The sequence below is a fragment of the Mustela nivalis genome (genome assembly GCF_964662115.1).
Source record: "Mustela nivalis genome assembly, chromosome: 9".
NCBI classification, from domain to species: domain Eukaryota; kingdom Metazoa; phylum Chordata; class Mammalia; order Carnivora; family Mustelidae; genus Mustela; species Mustela nivalis.
Genome location: NC_139028.1, coordinates 73666550 through 73687411, shown reverse-complemented (window position 1 = coordinate 73687411; position 20862 = coordinate 73666550). Strand labels below are relative to the sequence as shown.

Genomic DNA, 20862 nt, shown 5'->3' with positions numbered 1-20862 from the left:
AAATTTTCCCCTAAAGCCATCGTGGGTGGGGTCTGGGCTGCATTAAGTCACTTAGTCAACAAACCACCTGAGGCCTCTTCCCACAAAATGCCAGATCCTCAGCTGTGGGCGTGGGCAGGGTGGGCCACCGCGGATAATGAATCCGGCTCTTCCTTCTCATATGGGCGCCAAGGGGCTCTCCGATGAGATGGTTTGTTTGAGATTTTAAGAGAACACTAGGGAAGGAGGTTATAATGAGCATCAAATCATCTGAAGCATATGGCGTGGGATTCATGCCAAGCTCCTGTTGGTCAGGGAACGAACGAGATGCAGTGTGTGTACTCAGAGTGAAGTGAGAAAGGAGTGTGTGGCTGGGGCCCTGAAGACACGCTGAATTCCGCCCTGTGGGAGCTGCTGTCCATTGGTCTGGTAACTGCAGAATTGTGACAGCCATAGCCTGTAAGGTCTCTCTCTCTCTCTCTCTGTCTCATGAGTTCACACACATGCCCTCTGGGAACCTTAAATCTAAAATTTCAAGAGCTTCACTTCTATAGCCGACCATCCCAATGATATGTCCTCTGAGGGATTCAGAAAATGCCACACTCTGTTTTGGAACTGTCCGCTCAGTGTATGACCCTTCAGTCCAGCCACCTCTCCTGTGAACCCTCCCAACAAATGAGTCTGCCTCCCAGAGACTTCCCAGAACCTATGTGTGTGTATACCCACTCCTATCAGACTCCCTGCCTGCGGCCATTCTGCTGACCCATTCCGAGTTCCCTTCACAGTATCCAACCTTCAGATGTTAGTTCACGACCTAACCCAAGGCAGTCCTCGGCCTCAGTTTCCCCAAAGCTCTTCCTGTGGAACGCATATAGACCAGGTCAACCGCACCCCCAGAGAAGCTCCTTCCAGACCCATCTGGGTTCTTCAGGATTCTGTCCTGCTTTCCTTATACACGCTGGCAAGTATGTCAGAACACGTATCCCAGTCCTGGGCTCTGGAAAGACAGCCACCACACACATATGTTCCACAGGCTTCCAAAGTGACGCCCTCCAAAATGCTTCTGAGGAAAAGATAACCCAGGGGAAGAGATCCGAGGGTGGCAGGAAGGAGCTGCTGGGAGAAGGTCCCACGCTGCCAGGAGCCAATGCAAGGGAGGCTGGCTGGCCTGTCACCCAAACCCCCATTGCAGCCCACAATTAGATGGTTCGAGCCTAAAAAGGCAAACGCTGTGAGTCAGTTGTTGCCTTGCTTCCTGTCTTCAGCTTGCCAAATTCCTGCCGAATTCCTCCTCCTCCTCTTCCTTGCCCCCTCATTCCCTTCCCTCAGCTACCTCCTGAATCAAACTCCTCAGCTTGTCTCAGAGTCCCCTTGGCTCAACAGACTGTTTCTTTGTTCCCCCTAGGAAATCTCTGGAACCTCTGACACAGAGCCAGGGACACCTTGGGAACCAAACCTGACAGGAAAGCCTTGGGGTTCATGAGGTCATGACCCAGGGCTGCTCCCTCTCTCCTTTTATTAATCCCTGCCCCCCACTCCCACCACGGGGGAGTCCTCTCTGCACACTCGTTCCTCATGCACTGACTTCAGGAGAACTGGGACAGAGCTCCAGGGGACACCTGCCCGTCAAACTGCCACCTGGGAGGGAAAGGCCAGAGCTATGCTGAGAGGCGACGGGAGATCTCACTGCCTGAGGTGGCTGATGTCTTTGGGTTCCCTCAGAGGATGCAAAGGGGACCTGGAACCCCACACTGCTTCACACCCACACCAGCTGCCTGACATTTATTTGCCTCACGTGAAAAATAAGACGGCTAGCATTGCTTCACCGGGAGGCCAAAATGGATAAAAAGTGGCGCCTGGGATAGAACGCAAAGTCAATGTAGCACGCTAGCTAAATATGAACTCCAATCCCTCTCTTCCTCCCACACACACAAGTTGTGGCCAGTAATGACACCATTGAACTGACCTGTTCCAGAGGGGGCTGCGCACCCCTACCCTGGCAGGGATTTCTCTTAACTTGTAGGCTCAGGGATTCCTCATTCACCAACTCAGGTCCTTCCCTGCAGGTTCCTTCTTGTTTCCCGTGGACGCTTGGCACGGTCCAGCCAGGCTGTCTCAGTCCCGGGTGCTGCCAGCCTGGCTGGTCCCATCACGCCAGGGCTTGATGAGCAGAGCAGGCCTGGCTTATGGCCCTTTAGCCCCCTTTGGCTCAGTTGCTTCTTCTCTGGGCCCTCTGGCAGTGACCTCTCACCTTGGCTCTAGAGGTCACTGAGACTACAGTCAGCAGGGGGAGGGTGAGAAGGGCACTGACACAGCTCCCTCTGTCCTCCCACCAGTGCTGGGGCCACAACTAGCCTTGACGGGGCAGTGAATGGTCGCAGGAGACGGCGCCCCGGGTTCTGCTCCTTACTACAGTAGGACCAGTGCTGCCCCCTGGGGTTTCCTCTTGGGCAAAGTGAAAATGACAAAACGACGCTGCGAGGATTCTTACAAAGACCGGGATTCCAGGATGAAGCTTCCCAGAATTTGGAGTTTAGGTAATGCTCCAGTCTCCCAAGGTCTCAGAGCGCCCTCTAGGGGCAGCTTCCTGCACAGGCGGAGCCCATGGGCTCCGTTTGTTTCTGCACCAGGTCCAGCCACCTCATTTCTTGGTTCCTGTGTTTGTTCATTTATACTCATTCATTTAGCAAGCAACGACTGGACACCTCCTCTGGGCCAGGCCCATAGAAACGACCCCAACTGAAGGCCTGCCCTCAAACCAGCTTTTACATACACTTGAGAACCAACATCTGGGATAACTAGAGACATGCCGATGCCCAGAAACCATGCTGCTGGTTAGCTGTCCTCTCTCTCCCGTGCCTCCTCCAGCATCCACTAACCTGCTACCAGGGCCCCCCACCAGACTCACTGCTCATACCCCGAGGAACCTCTCAAGGGCAAAGTAGAGCCCCTTGTACTAGCGGCACTCAGTGAAGTCAGCTGTTAGCACTGGGTGAAATCCGTACCCAAATGGACCGCCCCACCCCACAGAAGCAGAATTCCTGTAATCTGAGAAGGGGCTGGTGGGGAAGGGGAAATGGAGTGACCTGGGCATTCAGTAAACATTAAATTCCCCCTTTTCTTGTCACCCTCAGTGCCTGAGACTGCAAGATGATTCCACAGTCATTTCAGAGTGCCCTGGGTGGGGTGGCTTGCCGGTGTGCCACTGTAGTCCAGCTCCAGAGGCACCCATTATCCCAGCCTCACCCAAGGGAGGGGAGGCCTCGAATCTGAGGGTTGCTAGGAGAATGAATGACTCATGGGCCAGGAGTCCACATTGACTCAGAAGGAAGGAGCCAACTAACTAGTGCTCTGTTCCAACTTCAACAATGGCTCTTTTTAGAAACTTTTGTCTAACCCAAGGCTTTCCTGGGTCCACCTCTCCCAGAGCAAAGCCCAGAGAGAGAGTGTGGGGGCAGGGGAAGGTGGAAGGGGGACTTGGAGATGGATTAGAGGGCCGGGGAGGGGATGTCTGCCCTGTAAGGGAGGCCCCACAGAAACTGCAGCCAGCCCCAGAATGCGGTGCCCCCATGAGTGGGGATGCTGCGCCCCCTAGTGGTATATCCAGATGCCTTGGTGTCCGTTGTAGTCCCTGGTCTACACAGGGATGCTGGGATCAAAGCCTGCTCAGAGAAAGAAGCAGGTGTGTCTGTACGGATGGGTGTGTGCATGGATGTGGGTGCGGCTTCCTTCACTGCTATGCCCATGACTGCATGAGGTCATTCAGCTGATTTGTCAGTCCAACTCGAGTGCACAGAATGAAAACACATAGAGGCTCTGGGTCTCGGTTTCCTCATCTGTGTTTCAAAAAGCTTGCGGCCAATCATTACTAATACCCTTCCAGGTGCAACAGCAGAGCTCTAAGGCTCCATGATTCCACACTGGGGAGCTGAAGGAGAAAGAAAGGTCCTAAATCCTTGGAAAATGCTTCCTCGAGTCAGCAGTGGAAACAGTCAACCTTCTATTTCTTTCGTTGCCCCTAACATCCCAGAGGCCAGGTCAGAGAGGACACGCATGGAATGAGAACAGCTGCCCCTGAGAATTGACCAGAAGACACTGCCCATGCCCCTCCCGGCCCACTCCCAGAGAGCTCATGACTCACTCGACTGGAATTTTCTTCTCCAGCTCTGGTATTTGCTGGGACTTGGAGACTGGAAGCTACTGGCCCGTTGCAGAGCTGTGGTAGAAAAAAAGAAAGGGGGAGAGAAGACAGGGAGGGAGGAAGTTAAACTTACAGGAAAACTATGGGGTTTTCTCCTGTGGCACATTTTATAGACTAATAGTCATAATTGACTGAACCCCTTCCTTTTCCAGACTGCATCTTCCCTACGACACATACCTCCCACCTTTGTATTTGGTTTCATATTGAGACCCTGCTTTGGGACAGGTACGGTGATCATTCAGAAAATGCCTCAAATTATGAGCCATCATTCTAAGTCACCCATAACTAACATACATGTGTCCCTGTGTATGTGCACACATGTATTCACACATGCCTATAGATATATGCGTGCTTTTGTGCACACTTGTATGCTCGTTTTCAGCAAAGCAGCTCTTCAAAGCTGGTCTCACATCAACGTCCCATATATGGAGCAGACAAACCGGAGTTGCTCTCAATGAAGCCTGGAAGCTCCAGGAAGTTCTACATCCTCTCCCCCTCCCCTACAAAGCCTCCCAAACCCTTCAGGAACCAGGATTCCACAGACGGCGTACTGAAGAACCTCCACTCAGGTGGGTCTTGAGAACTAGCTGAGCGAGATGAATATCATATGCAGAAGAACATGGCCTTGGCCTTTCAGGGTGGGAGAGATGCGCATGTACCCCATTCCCACTCTGGGCCCTCAGATTTGGTCTCAGGCTCCAGGTCCCTGTGGTAGTTCCTTCAGAGAACCTCTCCTTCAGAGAAAGAATGGGGAACCGCATGCACACAGGTGGGACAAGGGGGCGTGGAAGGAAAGAACGCCCCAGGAGTGATGTGGGTGTGGGAGAACGGGGTCGGGGAGGTTTGAAGCTAAGGCCCAGCCCTCTCTTGGCCCCACACCCTGCCAGTGCTCAGAACTGTGCGTCAGCTCTCATTAGCCAGATTGTGGGGTGCAGATGGCAATCCAATCCCTTCTGGGGGCTTCTCTTCCTTGGGACAAGATATGCCAGTTCCTTCGGCCCCTGACTCCCCTCTTTTCCTTACTGTGGAGACCACATGATCCTGTTCTGTCTGGTGGGTTCTTTGTCCCACAGGCCTCCTGTCATATCGAAGCCACGGGTTTGAGGGGGAGCTCTGTGGAGGGGTCCAGGGCCCAGCCTCCTGGGCTGTTTGGGCCTGTTCCTCCCTTCTGCAGGTGCAGGGCAGGGTCAGCCTGGCTGGACAGTGTGCAGCAGGGGCAGGCAGGCCGCTGGGAAAGCTACCTCCTGCTGACCATTACTACAGCCCCTCCGTCTGCTGGTGGAGAAATTTCCTGAGAAATGTAGAAGGCAGCGTCAGGCTCCTATTTTATTGCTTCTCCTCAGCCTTTTCACTTTGTGGAATGGAACTTATTAAAATTGGCTAAAATTCACAAGCGATTTTCCATTGCTGGTGTTTATAGGACACACATGTGCACATTTTTAACCACAATAGGAACAACAGGGTGGGTAGCAATGATTCGATCCAGTCGTTTTGAGCAGCATAAAGCAAGCCCGGTTCCCTTTTTCATCTTATATTTTATTTATATTTATTTTTAGGGAGCGCTTTTGGAGCTCTTACTGCATGACCCACTCCAAAAGGAGTAAGGGATAAGTATTTTGCCATATGGTATTAATGATAATAATAATATTGTTTTATTGTTACAGACTATCAGTACGCCCTGTAGGTCATTGGACCATCCCTGTTGTCAAATTATTGCCAGAAAAAAAAAATGGAGAAATACCAATTTTTCTAAAGCAGAATAAGATGGGGGCAGTCTGCCCCACAGCTCTGATTTACGCCCCAAACCCATGCGATTGATTCATTTAATTGTTTCAGTGTGCACGTCACAACAAACTGACACAGACAGGCCCTCTTGGAAGCTGCTCTCCTGTGATCCCCGAAGTATAGGATGTGGCACCCCCTACATGGGAGCACATGGGGCGCTTCCATAAAATGCACCTACTTGGTTCCAAGCTAGACCCACCAGATCGGAATCTCTGTAGGTAGGAACCTACGTATCTGCCTTTTAAATGAGATTTCAAAGATCCACTGAACGGTGTTTTAGAGGAGCATTACTGAACCTTTTCCACTGAGCCCTGATAATACAGGGTTTAAATTCTATTTCAGGCCATCCTCTTTGGGGATGCTCTGTACTAAAGAACCTTGAGGATACAGTAGCTTCCTCGATGAGCCGAGGTAGTCCCAGAAGTCATGGAGAAACACTATGTAACGCAAAAGGTACCATTTTTGCCACGTTAGAGGCGAGCTTGGTGCCGTAAGATCATTCACACTGTTGTTCAACCATCACCACTATCCACCTCCAGAACTTCTTCATCCCAAACTGAAACTCTGTACCCACAAATCTAACCCCCCACTTTCCTACCCCCTGACTCTCTCTACGAATTTGACTATTCCAAGTGCCACACAGACGTGGAATCATGTAATGCTTGTTCTGGCTTGCGTGTCTGGCTTACTTCACTCAGCATCATGTCTACAAGGTTCATCCACGTTGGACCATGTGTCAGAGCCTCCTTCCTTTCTAACACTGAATAATAGTTCATTATATGGATATCACCCAATTTGTTTATCCACTCACCACTTGGTGAATCTGGGGGTCATTTCCCCCTTTGGCAATTGTAAATAATGCCGGATGAGCACGGGTGTGCAAACCAAGAGTCTTCTTAAAGCAGGTTGGCCAGGTTGGCCTGGTTTGGTATTCCCTTGGCTCAGCTCTGAGCCATTTACTCAAGTGAAAACGGTGGTGAGTGATCAGCCCTATAGGATCTGGTAAAGTAACCGATTTATCATAACTAGCCACACAAACCACAGCTCTGAGACCGTGCTGGAGGTTTTAAACCTCTATGATGGGGTCTGCCTAGCAATGATCAAAAATGTGATGCATGACGGTGAAATCAACAAAAGTTCGCTTGAAAGTCATGCAGCCTGTCCACGTCTCTGTCTACTCTGTATTTTATCCTGGAATTAAGCTGGACTCTTAGAAACAAAAGTCTTTGGCCACACTGCCTTGATGTCTCGACCCAGCCCCATCTCCCTGGAAGAACTCCTGTTACTGAGTCGTGGGTGATCGTGATGCCCTCGCCGGCCAGGCAGGGATGCTGTACAAGACAGCCTCGCCCAGGACATGAACTCATGCATCTCCCAGTGCTGTCTGTTTGACACGAAGCACTAGGGAAAGGGCTACCAGATTGGAACTTGCCACAAACCAATATGTTGTTTTTCTCATGAACAGTGAGAACAATGACTGTGTTTCATTTTTAACTCTGGCTGCCAGAAAACTCAGGATCAAATTTATGATTCCCCTAGAGCAACTGCTTAGGACCACAGTCTGCCTCTCTGGGGTTTCTACCTCCTAAAATCATTTGGTTAACCCTGATCTTGAGGATTTATCTTTTAGAGAGAGAGAGAGAGAGAGATGTAGAGTTTTGTTTTATGTCTTTCTTGTAAATTGCCTAAGATCCCCTGGCAATTGAGGAGCAAGGAGAAACGGAGGGAAGGAATGAAAGGCAGGCAGGCTTCATATCTGTAAATGAGGAGGCTGGAGCCCAGGGAGACAGAGGCCAAGCCTGAGCAGACAGAGGCAGGCTGCCCCAGCCGGGCAGGGGGTAGTGTTCTGTTCACTGGCCATGCTAAGCCCTTCCAGACCACACCACAATGCTATTGAGCAAATATGTTCGGATGACAATTGTCCCCCTTTATTTTGAAAGCTCACAAGGAAGGTAAATCCAGAGTTTCTAAGAGGCCTGCCTCAGCCCTGGTTTTCCTGGGAAACCAACCCTAGGTTCAGGTGGAAATTCTGCTCTCTGCCACCAGAGGGATGTGCAAGACAAGCTGAGTCCTGACTGTCCCAGGGCAGCCAAGGCCGCTGGTGCCTAAGGTGGCAAGTTTCTGTTAGCCTGCTTCTTTCCACCCCGAGCTCGCAAGCTGCCGTTGACCAAGTCAAAACATTCAAGGCCACCTTTATTTAAAAAAAAAAACTGGCTGCTAAAGACAACTTTCTAGGGTGTGGAGGCCCTTGGCCCTGGGCCACACAGCTTACCAGCTGTGAGACTTAGGGAAAACACAGTCTGTTTGCTCACGGGTAAAAGGGTGAGCTTACTTACCCCACAGGGTCGTCCTGAGGATGAAATGGGGCCACGTATGGGAAAACCCTCAGCTGTTAAAGGTGCTTAGTAGAAGTGCATTTATTACTGTGTAAACTTCTAGGGCATTCCGCATGTTCCAAGCATGCTAATGCCCTGTGCTGCTCCTGGCTGCCTGTGGTCCAATGGCAGCTAAGCCCCATCCTTCCCTACTAGGCTACGGAACACCAGATGGGCCCCTAAGGAGATATGCCAAGAGGAGACTGTCCCAGGCAAGAGGGTGCTGGAGTCCCCTTATCTCCGCCAGCCTGGGACACACAACAGCCAGTCAGCCCCTCTGCCCCCTGCCCACCTGAGATTCCAAAGCTTCTCTGGGGAAAGAAGGCTGGGCCTGGGTCACTCCCACTTACACCCCAGCCCTGCTGCCTGTAAGCCCGAGGGCTGGACCTGTCACTGGATCCTCTGTGGTAAAAAACTGGCTGTGGGGAGTCTCCGTTCCTTCCCCATTTGCCAGGACCAAGCAAGCCTGGCCCCCACCCAGGCAAGCTCCCTGCTCACCGTGCACAGCTTGTGACTCCTCAGGGCACCGTGGCGAGACTTTCCTGGTCGAGACCTCTCTCAGGGAGCTGTGCCTGGTGAGGGGCTCCAGGAAGGGTGGGGTTTCTGGCCGCCGGGGGCTCTCCTCATGGGGTTGGGCACTGGAAGCCTCACTGCCGCGGCAGTCTGGCTCTGCCTCGGAGCTGGAAAGAGGAAGCACAGGGTGGGTGAGTGGGGAGCCCTGCAGGTCACATCCCACACCCCACTGTGCCCTGCCTGTCACTGTCTCCCACAGACCACGGCACTCTGGGGCAGCGAGAGTGGTTTTGTCACCTCTGCACCCCAAGCCCAGTCACAGGCTTTGTTATGGGCTGAACTGTGCTCCCCAAAATTCATATGAAGTCAGAACACCTAGGACCTCAGAAGGTGACTGCACTTAGAGATTGGGGCTTTAAGGAGGTAAGTGAGTTAAAATGAGGTCATTAGGGTGAGCCCTAATCCAACAGGGCTGGTGTCCTTACAAGAAGAGGAAATTTGGACAGGCATAGAAGAAAATATCCCATGAACATGGGGTCAGCCATCGACAAACTGAGGAGAGGGGCCTGGAACAGATCCTTCCCCCTCGTGGCTCTCAGGAGGAACCAGCCGTGCCGGCACTTGATCTCAGACTCCCAGCTTCTAGAACTGTGAGAAAGCACGTCTCTGTTGTTCAAGCCACCCGGTCCGTGGTACTTTCCGGAGCCCTAGCAAACAAATACTGGCGTGGATCCAAGCAGGAGAATGAAGCCCCCATAAACATATGTTGACATGCTTGTGCGACGGCTGGTCTACCTGCCTTCAGCCATCCTTCACCGTGACTCCTCAGCTCTCTGGGGCAAAATGAGCTTATCATTTAGGACCTGGTCCTAAAATGTTAGGCTTTTGAGTGCTGCTCATGTCCTATGGGAACGGATGGGAGGAAAAAGGCTTCGGGGTTGCAGGGGGAGTCTGGAAGCTGGGCCTTGAATGACGGGCCAGAATTTGTGTGGCAGAGAAGTGGAAGTGGTGTGTCCTCAGCAGCAGGGACAGCACAGGCACAGTTCCCTGGGGGCCTGGGGAGGTGCCAACCTATAGGGCTGTGACTATTTACTGTCTGTGTATGTAAGTCAGCACGCATCTTCCCATTGGGCCACTGCTCCTTATTCATCTCTGTGCTCTGGTGGACTTTCCATCCATCCCAGGGCCCAAACCTGCCCGCCACAGTATCCCAGGGCTCTTCACTGATGGGTCCCAGAGGCAGTAGTACCCATTGGAGGTCTACCTTGAGACCTTGGGACATGGACATGGACAGATGGTCGTAGGCTGAGGTCCTCTGTAACCAGGAGTTCCACATGTGGATATAGCCTCCTTGTGGATGCTTGTAAATCCAAAATGCAAAGAGGCAATAGCAGAGACTGGCTACTTGAGTTCTGGGCTCCAACCTTGCCTGGAGAGAGGACTACCCCTGGACTGGACTCCTCTGGCTGGGAAGCCAGAGGAGTCAAATTATTTGCTTTGTTACTTAAGCTAGCTTTGGGTTTCTGTCTCTCACAATGGACATGGTCCTGCCTAACTGAGCTCTAGGAGGCTATATGAGACTTGGGACAGGGCCTTCCTTCTCTGGGCCTTGCCTTTTATCTCAGTGACTGCAGAGGGCACTCCAAAGCAGAGGTGCTCATGCTGACATGTGGTTAGAATCACCTATGGGACATGCTAAAATAAAATGTACGTTCCCAGGCCTCTCTTCCAGAATCTGAAGGCTCCAGACTTCATGAACTAACTAGCTGTCTGCACGGCGGTATCCATATTCATCCCTCACATTCTTCCCACACCTACTCCAGTCAGGTTTCTGATCCTCTTATTGGAAAAACCAGAGGTCACTCCTTTAGCTCATCCATGCTCATCTGAAACAGTGAACCACACTCTCCATCCTGAAACTTCTTTCTTCTCTTAGCTTCCATAACTCAGCCTCTCTTGGTTTCTCTCCTTCCTGGGTTTTACCAGCATCTTCTCTGCTTGCCCACTGAATGTTCAAATGCCCTGGGGCCCTCATCCGGGCTCAGCTCTTCTTTATCTAGGAGAAGATAGCCTCTTTTTTTTTTTTCTGAAGAAACATTCTTACTCCACAGATGACTCATCAACTCCCTTGGCTTTCATAGCCTCTATGTGCCACTGGCCCCTAAATCCTGTCTCTAGTTCTGCCTCCCAGAAACTTCTCTGTTCTACTGCTTGCTTGGCAACTGTGCAAAGACATCTCAAACCCCACAGGTCCAAAAGAGAACTCTTGATTTTATCCACAGACCTGCATCTTTCCCCAAATCTTGTCCTCCTCAAGGCTACTCTAGAAATGACTGTACCTTTCGTGCAGCACGTGGCGCAAAGTCTGGGAGTCACCCTTGGGCTTATTCTCACCTTCACGTTTAGTCCATTAGCAAATCTCCTCCCCTGCTCCCAACCTTGGTCCAAGTCCCTCATCTCTTACCTGCACTACAGGCTCCCACCGGGCCTCCCTGCATCCTTCCCACCCGCCTCTGCCCCAAGCATTTTTTGTACCAAGCCCTGCTGATCTTTGGAAATCATAAATAAGATGTCACTCTCTGACTTAAGAATTACCTAATGGCTTTCAATAGGACCTGGAATAAAGTTTAAAGTCCTGGTCCTATCTTACTCAGCCTTACTCCGGCCTTACTTTCTGGTATATCTTACTCTTCTTCCCCTCCTCGTGTGCCAGCCAGGTTAGAAGACATCAGGCCCACAATTGCTGCAGGGCCTATGTACTCCACTGCTTGGATGCCACGTCGTCTGTCTTCACATGGCTGTCCCTTCTTGTCAGCAATTCTCAGGTTAAGTGTTACCTCCTCATGGAAGCTGTGGTTGATTGTTTGCAGAGTGCCAGCAATCATTCCCCTCCTGGAGCCACACCCTTTTTCAATGGAACTTAGCAGCTCCTCCCATAATGGCAGAGCCAATTTCCCCACCCCTTGAATCTGAGCTGGACTTGTGACCATGCAGACGTGATAGAACAACCAAGACCTCAAGAGACTTGGCATGATTGTACCTTCTCACAGGACCGTGTGAATAAGCACAGGCTGCCTGTTGGAGGATAAAAGACCCATAGCCCAGTAGCCTCCTGGCACCCCAGCTGACAGCTAGCCATGTTCTAGAAGTGGGACCCTGCTGGTCCAAACACACGGGAGTCCACTGAGACCAGAAGAACAGCAGGACTGAGCCTGACTGAATTGCTGGCCCACAGAATGGTGAGTAGAATAAGCAGTGGCTGTTGGGTGCTTTGTTACTCAGCATGATGATGAGAACAGATAACTGATACAAAGGACTTTCTTGGGTTCCTAATTGAAAGTAGCTGACTAGTCACTATCATAAACTCCTGTTTTATTTTTTCACCTGTAACAAAGGTGAGATTTCTCCTGTTAACTATTTACTTGTTTGCTGACTGCCTACCCAGCTTGAACAAGAGCCCTGTGAGAGCAAGGCTTTTGTCTTGTGTGGGTCACTGCTATATCCTCAGAGTCTAGTACATACTGAGCCATTGGTCCCTCTTGCTGTTGACCTCCTGGATGAATTTGGTATCTGGGGGCGGCCTGGAGTCGGCACTCCTGATGACCACTCTGGGTGGTTCTGGTAATGGCGGTAAGGATGGCATTCTGACAAATACTCATCTAGGGCAGCAGGGCTTCACTTCTTATGCCTTCTCCTGCCCCTGGCCCAGCCTCCCCATCACCGTGCACTGCCATCTTACATTTTACTGTGACAGTAATGCCCATGCGGCACCCCTTGCTGCAGCCTACATCACAACTGCCTTTTGGGGAGAAGACAGTGAGAAAACAGCAATTTCTAACACTTATAGTGCTTATTATATGCCAAACATTGTTCTACATGCTTTATGTATGTTAATTGTTAGATCCTTACGATGGTCCATGAGACAGGTGATACCACTGTCTCCATTTTACGGGTGAGAATATAAAGGCACAGAGAGGTCACATTGTCAGTGAGTGGAGAGGAGACTAGTCCATGAATGCTGTAGCTCTTGTCCAATCTCTCTTCTGTCCCCATCCTGCAGCAACCTGAGCATACCTGCTGTCATCACTGGTGACCAGGACACGCACAGCCATCATCTCTTGTCCAACTATGTCCTCCCCAGGGCTGATCTTCACTGAGGTCCACTCAGAGTGCAGGAGAGAGGTCGCTTCACCTTCTGTATCACTGGGCTCTGGCTCCAGAACACTCTTGGGCTTCTTGGGGGAGGTTGGCTCATCTGCTGGGAGGAGAAGAGGGTCTAGAAAGATGATGGGAATAAATGGGCCCTACAGGATACCTGCTTCCCATCCAGAAGATTGGGCAGGCTGCTGAGGATGGAGAGGTGGGCAGGGAAGCCTTGGGTCTACTTGGACACTCTAAGACTGACCTTCTCATCCTCTGTTCCTACCATTTATTCTACCAGATGCCCCAGGATTTAGAGCACCTCTGTGTATAGGACATGAATACACACATCTCATTTAGTCCTATAGGAGGGTCCTGAAATGTTCAGAGGGACCACCCAGGCCCAATCTCTAGACCGCCATTGTCAAAATCAGTGTCCAACATACTGCTAAACCTGGTGGCAACTTCTCCATTGGTTCAGAAGCATTTGACCCAGTGGTTCATTCTCTCCTTCTAGAAACAGCTCTTCTCTCAGGTTCTAGGATAACACAGCCCAGATCCCTTCTCTGCAATGGTTGCTCTCCTTCCCTCCTTGTTTCTGTGCTGGGTATACCTTTCCCTGCACACACACCTCCCCTCTGCCCCCCAACCTGGTAACATTGGAAGACCCCAGGGCTGTCTTTGAATCTCTTCTCTTACTCATGCCCATGATAATCTCATTTGGTCTCCTGGCTTCAAATAACCCTAGATAACAATGACTCACTCCTACATCTGTATTTCCAGCCTGGACATTTCCTCTGAATCTAGGCTTATATATTCCATTGCTGCCTTGGCCTCTCCACATGGATGTCTAGTGGACACATCAGACTCATGTCTGAGCAGAGCTCTTCAGCCACACCGCTCCCCAACCCTGCTTCCCCCACAGCCCTCCCCATCTTGGTCAATGGCGACCTTGGCCTTCCTGATGCTCAAGTCAAACGCTTTCGCAGCATCCTTGACTTCTCTTGTTCTTTCATTCTTCACTCAAATCATCAGCCAATCCTGCTGGTTCTACCTTCAAAATGGGTCAGGAATCCAGTCACCTGTCACCGCCTCCTCTGCTACCACCCTGACCAAGCCACTGGGTCTCCCTGCTTTCCTTCTTGCCATACTCCCCCTGCCACTCCCCAGTCTTCTCAGCACAGCCACCCAAGTAACTGTCCAATGCAAGTCAGATGATGCTCCCCTGCTCCACACCCTCCAATGTCCCCTGTGACCTCATCTCCCACTACTGCCCTGCTCTCTGCTCTGACCAGGTGGCCAACCTACTGTCCCCCCACCTCAGTCCTGTGTACCGCTCCTGCCTCTTCCTAGGAGATGCTATCCCTGGACAGCTTCCTGTAGGCCTTGCTCACTCACTGCCTCAAGTCTTTGGTCAAATGGCACCTTCTCCCTGTCATCCTATTTTAACTGCAACCCATGCCCTCAGCACTCTCTATTCCTCCTTATTTTTATTCATAACATATCTCACCTTCTAATAAACTCTGTAACTTTCTCTTTAGTTTATTGTATCTCTCCCATGACTAGGACATAAGCAGTGATTTGTGTCTGTTTCCTTTCTTGCTAGAATGGTACCAGGTAAGGAGTAGATGCTCGATGAATGCCTGTTGAATGAGTCAATGAATGAGTGAGCAAAACAGGCCACCTGAGGCCAGGTCCATTGTGGCCACAAACTCAGCTGGGTGGCCCTTTCTCTGGTCACAGTGGGACAGGAGTCTTTTCTTTTGATGGCTGACACCTCATTTGCACTTGGTTCCCTTCTCACCAACCCCCCTCCAAGGACCATCACCTCCTCTTCCCTGTGCCATTGACGCCTATGTCTACCGGACCTTTTCCATCAGTATTTGCATGTGCTGAAGCCTCTCCCATTTTAAGGAATCTATTTTTAACCCAATTCCCATATCTGGCGCCTAGCCAACCCTTCTTCCTCTTCTCCCTCCTTACCAGCCAATCGTCTTGGAAGAGTCTCCTGCTCTCACTTTTTCCCTGTGCACCTTCCCTCACTCAACTCCTCAGTCCCCTACAATCCTGCCTATGTCTCCATGACTCCCAAACTGTGTCCCCCCAAAGCCCTTCAGTGGCCTCCTTATTGCTAAATCCAATTCACAAGCTCTGGAGTCCTCCTGCAGCTGCTGCAGCCCTCAGCCCTCCCTGCTCCGGGCCACCCTGTTCTCTCACCCCCTCCCTGGCTCCTCCATCTCAGCCACCCAGTCTCTAAGCCCTAAATGTTGGGTTCTTCCCACCTCCACCCGCAGGAGGCTGGCAACTCTCTAACTACATTTACCATCGATGAAGATAACTCAAGAGATTTTTATTTTTATGTGAAATGCCTCATGCTTTAAATATATTGTACAAATCAAACAAAACATATCTCCAGGCACATGCGGCCAGTGGGTGGCCAGCTTGCCACTCTCGGCATACGTGCACGGTTGCTTGTGCGTGCGCATTTGCACACTTCTGCACGGGTGTGGCTGTGCGTGAGAGGCACTGGTAGAACAGGTGTGTAACTGGATGCTTGGCTCTGTAGTAGTAGCTGTAATAATATATTAATAATAGGAGCAGCTGACTTTTATTGAGCACTTTTATGGAGAAACGTTTTAAGTGTTTAAGGCGTATTAAGTCTATTAAACTTCAGAGAACCTTCTAGACAAGTATTATTATCCCCATTTTGCTGATGAAAAAAACAGGTGCACAGAGAGGTTAAGACATGAGAGGATGGGGCTCCGTCTGTATGGCTGTGAGCAGAACAGAACCATAGACACCAATGTACGTGACCTTTATTCTGGGAGTTTGGGCTGGATTATGTTCCTGTTTTTCATCCTCTCTCCATAACAGAGCTGTGCTTTTTCTTCTGTGACCTTGCAGTCCTTCCTACAAGGGGTGGTTGGTAGGCCTCCTTGCCCAACTGACGTGGGACTTGGCTGTGACACTTGCTTTGCCCAGTGGAAATGAGTGGATGTGACGTGAGCAGTGGCTTCAAATGACCTTGCTGTTTGGCTAGTACACCCACACTCTTGCTAGTTTGCCATGAGAAGAGCTTGTCCCAGGTGGCTGCTGCCTCCGCAGCCGAGGTCCCTGACTGTGGGCACAGGGAGCATATCTGAAGCCTTGCCTAGCCAGTCCCATGGGAGCCCGGACCACCCTGACCCCTACAGCCTGAAGCAGAGCTACTCGCCAACTGCACAGACCCACAAAAAAATAGATGCTATGAGTCCCAGCAATTCAGGAGGCTTATCACACAGAATTAGCCTATACCTGCCTTATACCTGAGTTCAGGTGCCTGTGCCTCAGCGGGCTGCACAGAGGCCTGTATGGTCAACAGATGCTCCTTGGCCTCCTCTGACCCAGGCCTGTGCTGGGGATTTGGAGATGAATCAGCCATGCTCTCTGCCTTGAAGGGTCTCTTCCCATCCTGGGGGCGGAGGATGGGAAGAGTCATAGCTCCTTATCAGGGAGACCATCTAAGAGTCAGGTGAGACAAAGTGAAAAGGGGAGGGAGATCTGACATCTGTACAATGAACACTTAGGTGGAAGGCACCATTTTAGTGGGTTAAGGATGAGTAGGATCTGAGGAGAGAAGGGAGAGATGATGTTCCACGGGATGGACCTCTGTGAGCCAAACCAATGAAGAAAAGCACTACCGTCTGCGTGGAAACAGAAACCACATCCCCGTGGCCGGAGGGCAGGAGAGTGTATGAAAGAAGCCAGTGGGACGTCATCCCATTGATGTGGAACCGGTAAGGGCCTAAAGGACAAAGTGAAACGTGCAGAGTAGCACCCAGAAGTTTGGAAGCTGAAGACTGGAGTCATCGGAGTGGCCTCATAGAACGATGGCTCTGGTTGATGAGTGGACGGTGGATCGGAGGACCCACCAGGTGGGAGAGGGAGACCAGGGAAAGGGCCGTGATAACTTGGAGGAGAACGAAAGGCTGAGCATGTGTGGCCAGAGAAGAGGAGAGCAAGGCCAGCGAGAGCAGCCCGGGGGGGCGGGTGGTGAGAGCAGCTGCGGCCAGTGGAGGGGAGCTGGGCCAGGCTGTGGAGACACCACCCCAGGGACCAGGCAGACCTGTGAGGGAGACGCCAGGGGTCTGCTTGTACCCTCCCTCCTCCTAGAAAGTCTTGACCTGGCCATCAAGGCCAAAGAGGTGGAATAGGCTAATGGCTCAGGCTGGAGGGGTGGGGACATGGCTGACCCATGAGCCCTTGGGACAGCAGGGTCAGGACCAGCATCTCTCACCATGGAGCCCAGTATCAGTGGAGGGGTTGGGGCAGGGGGAAATAGAGACTTGGAAAAAAAGAAGCTGGGACTTTTCTCTGAGCAACACCTTACCAAGGTAAAAAAGTCCCAAAGACAGACATCCCCCGTTCCTACCCCCCAAGGCCTGGGCCAAAGGCTACAGCTGGGTCTCTGGGGTTCGATGCTATGCCCCAGAGCAAATCACTCCTCTCAAGCTCCTCCTTCCAGACCCTCTCTCATTCCCTGGGGCCTCCTGTCTGCACACACAGACCAGCAGCCCCTGTACAAGCGATGGGAGTAGTCTCAGGGCAACAACGAAAGCAACACCAACTCATTCTCAAGGCCTTTATCCAGGCTCAGCATCTCTAACATCCTGAGACCCTGAAAGGTCAGTGTTGTTATCTTCACTGCATGAGTGCAAGACCCTGGTGCCCGGAGTAAAACTCAGCCACAGACCCCCAGTGAGTCAGCTGGATCGGCCGCCGCAGGGACACACAGTGGCTTTGTCAGCGGCCAGGCCGGGGGAGCAGCCAGCTGTGCTCACCTGCCCTGCCTCCCATGGGCCTGTCTGCAGTTTGTCCAAGATTTTTCTAGAGCTCTCTATTTCCATAGGGAGAAGTCAGGTCTACAGCGGGGGGTGGGCGGTAGGGGAGCTGCCTGGGGAGGTGGTGTGCAGGGTGGGGAGGGAGAAAGATCCAGCAGCAACTTGGCCTCCTGCAGGCAAGCAGGTGCTCTCAGAGCCGAGACTCTCAGTCTCCTACCAGTGCTCCCTGGGGAAAGAGGTTATGCCAGAGGCAGAGCCAGCAGTGTCTGTCCTCATATGCTGCCCCCAGTAGCTGAGACCCAAGGCCTTTACCAGGCCAGACTCCTGCTACACTGTCAGCGTGAAGACCCTCGCCCTCATTCTGCTGGTAAAATTGTTTGTTTTCACTCTAGGTCTGGAGACCCTTCCACTCTGCCCCAGAACCCATGCAGACAACAAAGCAACAAGTTCTCCTGTGTATCGTTATTAAGTCCATTTTACAGATTAGGAAACTGAGACTCATTTGTCCAAGGTCACACGGCTCCTAACTGTCAGAGCAACTTCTGGCTCTGGGCTTGGAAAAATTCTCTCTGCTGTCTTGTCCACATTCTCTCTGAAGAAACAAATTTAAAAAGAGCCATGAAACTAAGTCTGTCAGGATCTAATCGGGAAAATAGAACTCAAGCCCAAAAGTTCCACAGAGAGAAATACAGGAAACTCAGCAATGATGGTGTTGGATGAGCCGAAAGCCAAGGGCAGATCAGAAGGCAGCTCAGGGATAAGCCAGAGCAGGAGGCTGCCGGCCAAAGGGATGGCAGGAGGAGCCACTGAGTCCAGAGGCCAGGACTGCCAGGCAGGAGTGGGTACCACGGGGAAGACTCAGCCACTGCTTGGGATGCAAAAGCCGGAGGAATACCCAGGCTTCTCCCTCCATCCCACCTTCCACCTCCCACTGGTCAGACCGAACGGGAACCAGGTGCCAGGGAGCCTGGGAAATGTAGTTTCCAGCGAGTATACATCACTACAGAGCAGAGCAGGGGGAAGGCAGCGAGGGTATCTGACAGCAAACAGGCAAATGTCTGGGATACGGAGCACAGGGCAGTCTCCCCAGCCCCTTGCGAGGTGGATGGTGATGAGGGAGGGGACACTGACAGCCCCCAGCAGGATGGGAGGGTCTTGGGAAGGGGCCTAGGTCAGGCGTTCCCTTCACTCATTGCCAGGGGATGGCACAGGTGTTGATGCCCCTACCAAGGTCCTGCACAGCACGTGTCCCCTTTGAAAGATAAAGGACCAGGTGCCTAACGGCTGCAGCCGCCATCCTGGGGCTTCTGAGAGTGACACCCCAGAGTGCACTGCCAGGAATGCTAGTTTCCAAGGGTCTTCAGGCAATGAGAAAATCGATGGGGAGCCCTGGGCCCCGGATGGGGCTGTCCCGCCCTCCTGTACTCTTGCCAGGCACCTCCAGGCTGAGTGTGGGAGCCCGTTTGTGTGCACACGTGTGTACTCACGGGCCTGTGTGTACTCTGCTGTCCTGAACCAGGCTGAGCAGCACCGTTCGAAGGGCCTGCCTGGTCCCAGGGAAGACTCTATGCAGAGACCAGCTCAGGTAAAGCCAAGCGGGGGTGGGCATGGGGGTGGGTGGGAGCTCAGACCTCCCTGGCTGCACGCCCTTCCCTCATGGCCTCAGCAGGGCTGCACTGCTCCTGCTGCAGAGCCCTTGGCCTTGATGAAGGCCAGACAGCAGGGCAGCACTGTCGGCAGACAGACCCCGAACCTGGGGTGAACACACAGAGCAGCAAAGTCTCCCCTTTCAGGGACCAAAGGGGAGGGGGCCCATGGTACCTTCCCGACAGTTCAGCGGACCTCCAAACAGCCAGCTTGTTCTCCTTTCCTTTTGCAAACAGCAGCAGGTTTGGGCCTTAGTCCTCGGACCTTGACTCTCTTCTTGCCACGGATAGGAACTGTGTCAGGCCAGCCCTGGGCCTCCAACTTTGGGCGCGGCCAGGATCTACACTCAAGACTCTCTGAACGAAGTTGGGGGTAGAGAAGTCTAAGTTTCAGTTAGGAACCCCAACAGCAACTCAGGGAAGCGGGAAGGGAAGTAGGCTTGGGGCCCCCAGTTCTTTGCTCTGGCAACACCCCATGACTTCTGCTCACAGCTCACCGCAGGGCGGGCACCACCGCTGAGCCCTGACAAAGTCCTCCAGCGGACACGCTGGGCCTGGCTGGGCCTCATGCTGGTGGTGGTGGGAGGAGGGAGCTGAGCATCTGGACACTCCCAGGCTCCCCAAGATCAAGAGGTTGGCTTCTTTGTCTGGGTAGTGGTGGGGGTGAACCTCTGCTTCACCAGTCCCCCTGCAGCCTGGTCTCATGGCGTCAGAGACAGTCGCAAGAAGACAAGACTCAGGAGGTCAAAGGCAAGTTGAGCCAACCACATGCCATGGCAACAGAGTTCCCCCACCCCCTGCCACCTCTTGTCTCAAACCTGCCACCTGGATTCCTGTGTCAGGATCCCAAGCATGGGAGAGGATGTGTGTGAGCAGGTGGCTTGGACCTCGATACCCAAGAGCATCCCACTGGAAAGGCTTTCCGTGGCCAGCCTCAGGCCTGCTTCCACGGGCCACTCAGGATGGCGAGAGATGCAAGTGAAGGTCCCGCCCCTTGGAAGGCAAAATTCCAGTAAAATCGAGACGCCCCTCTCCCAATCAAAGGGCTCTGTGGAGGCAGCAGGACGCACAGTGTCGTACTTCTCCTCCAGGTTCTCCTTTCTGAGCCATGAGCTGATGTCAGCAAGACCTTCCCAAGACAGGCTCCCACAGTCTGGGGTCTAGGCCAGAAGTTAGGCCCCTTATTTATTCTGCGAATGCTTACTGAGAGTCCACTCGGTGTCAAGCACTGTTGTACCTATGGGATCACATGAATGTTCAAAAGAAACAAAGGTCCCAGTCTTCGAGGAGTTTATGTTCCAATAAGGGAGGCAGGTACGTAAACAATACACATCATCAGTAAGACATAATATGGCCAGAGGCGGTAAACACTCTGAAGGTCCGTGTAGGCGGCGGGTAAGGGG

At 52.2% G+C, this 20862-nt stretch overlaps 1 protein-coding gene across 1 annotated transcript in view; it reads right to left on the bottom strand.

Annotated features, from left to right (window-relative positions):
• Positions 1–20862, bottom strand: part of MICAL2 (microtubule associated monooxygenase, calponin and LIM domain containing 2) — a 212788-nt gene that overhangs the window by 51841 nt on the left and 140085 nt on the right. The window contains exons 27-29 of the mRNA XM_082683062.1: positions 12928–13108; positions 8839–9020; positions 4121–4195 (exon numbers count right to left, since the gene is read on the bottom strand). Of these exons, the coding sequence (XP_082539188.1) occupies positions 4121–4195; positions 8839–9020; positions 12928–13108 (438 nt within the window). The remainder of the gene's footprint in view (positions 1–4120; positions 4196–8838; positions 9021–12927; positions 13109–20862) is intronic.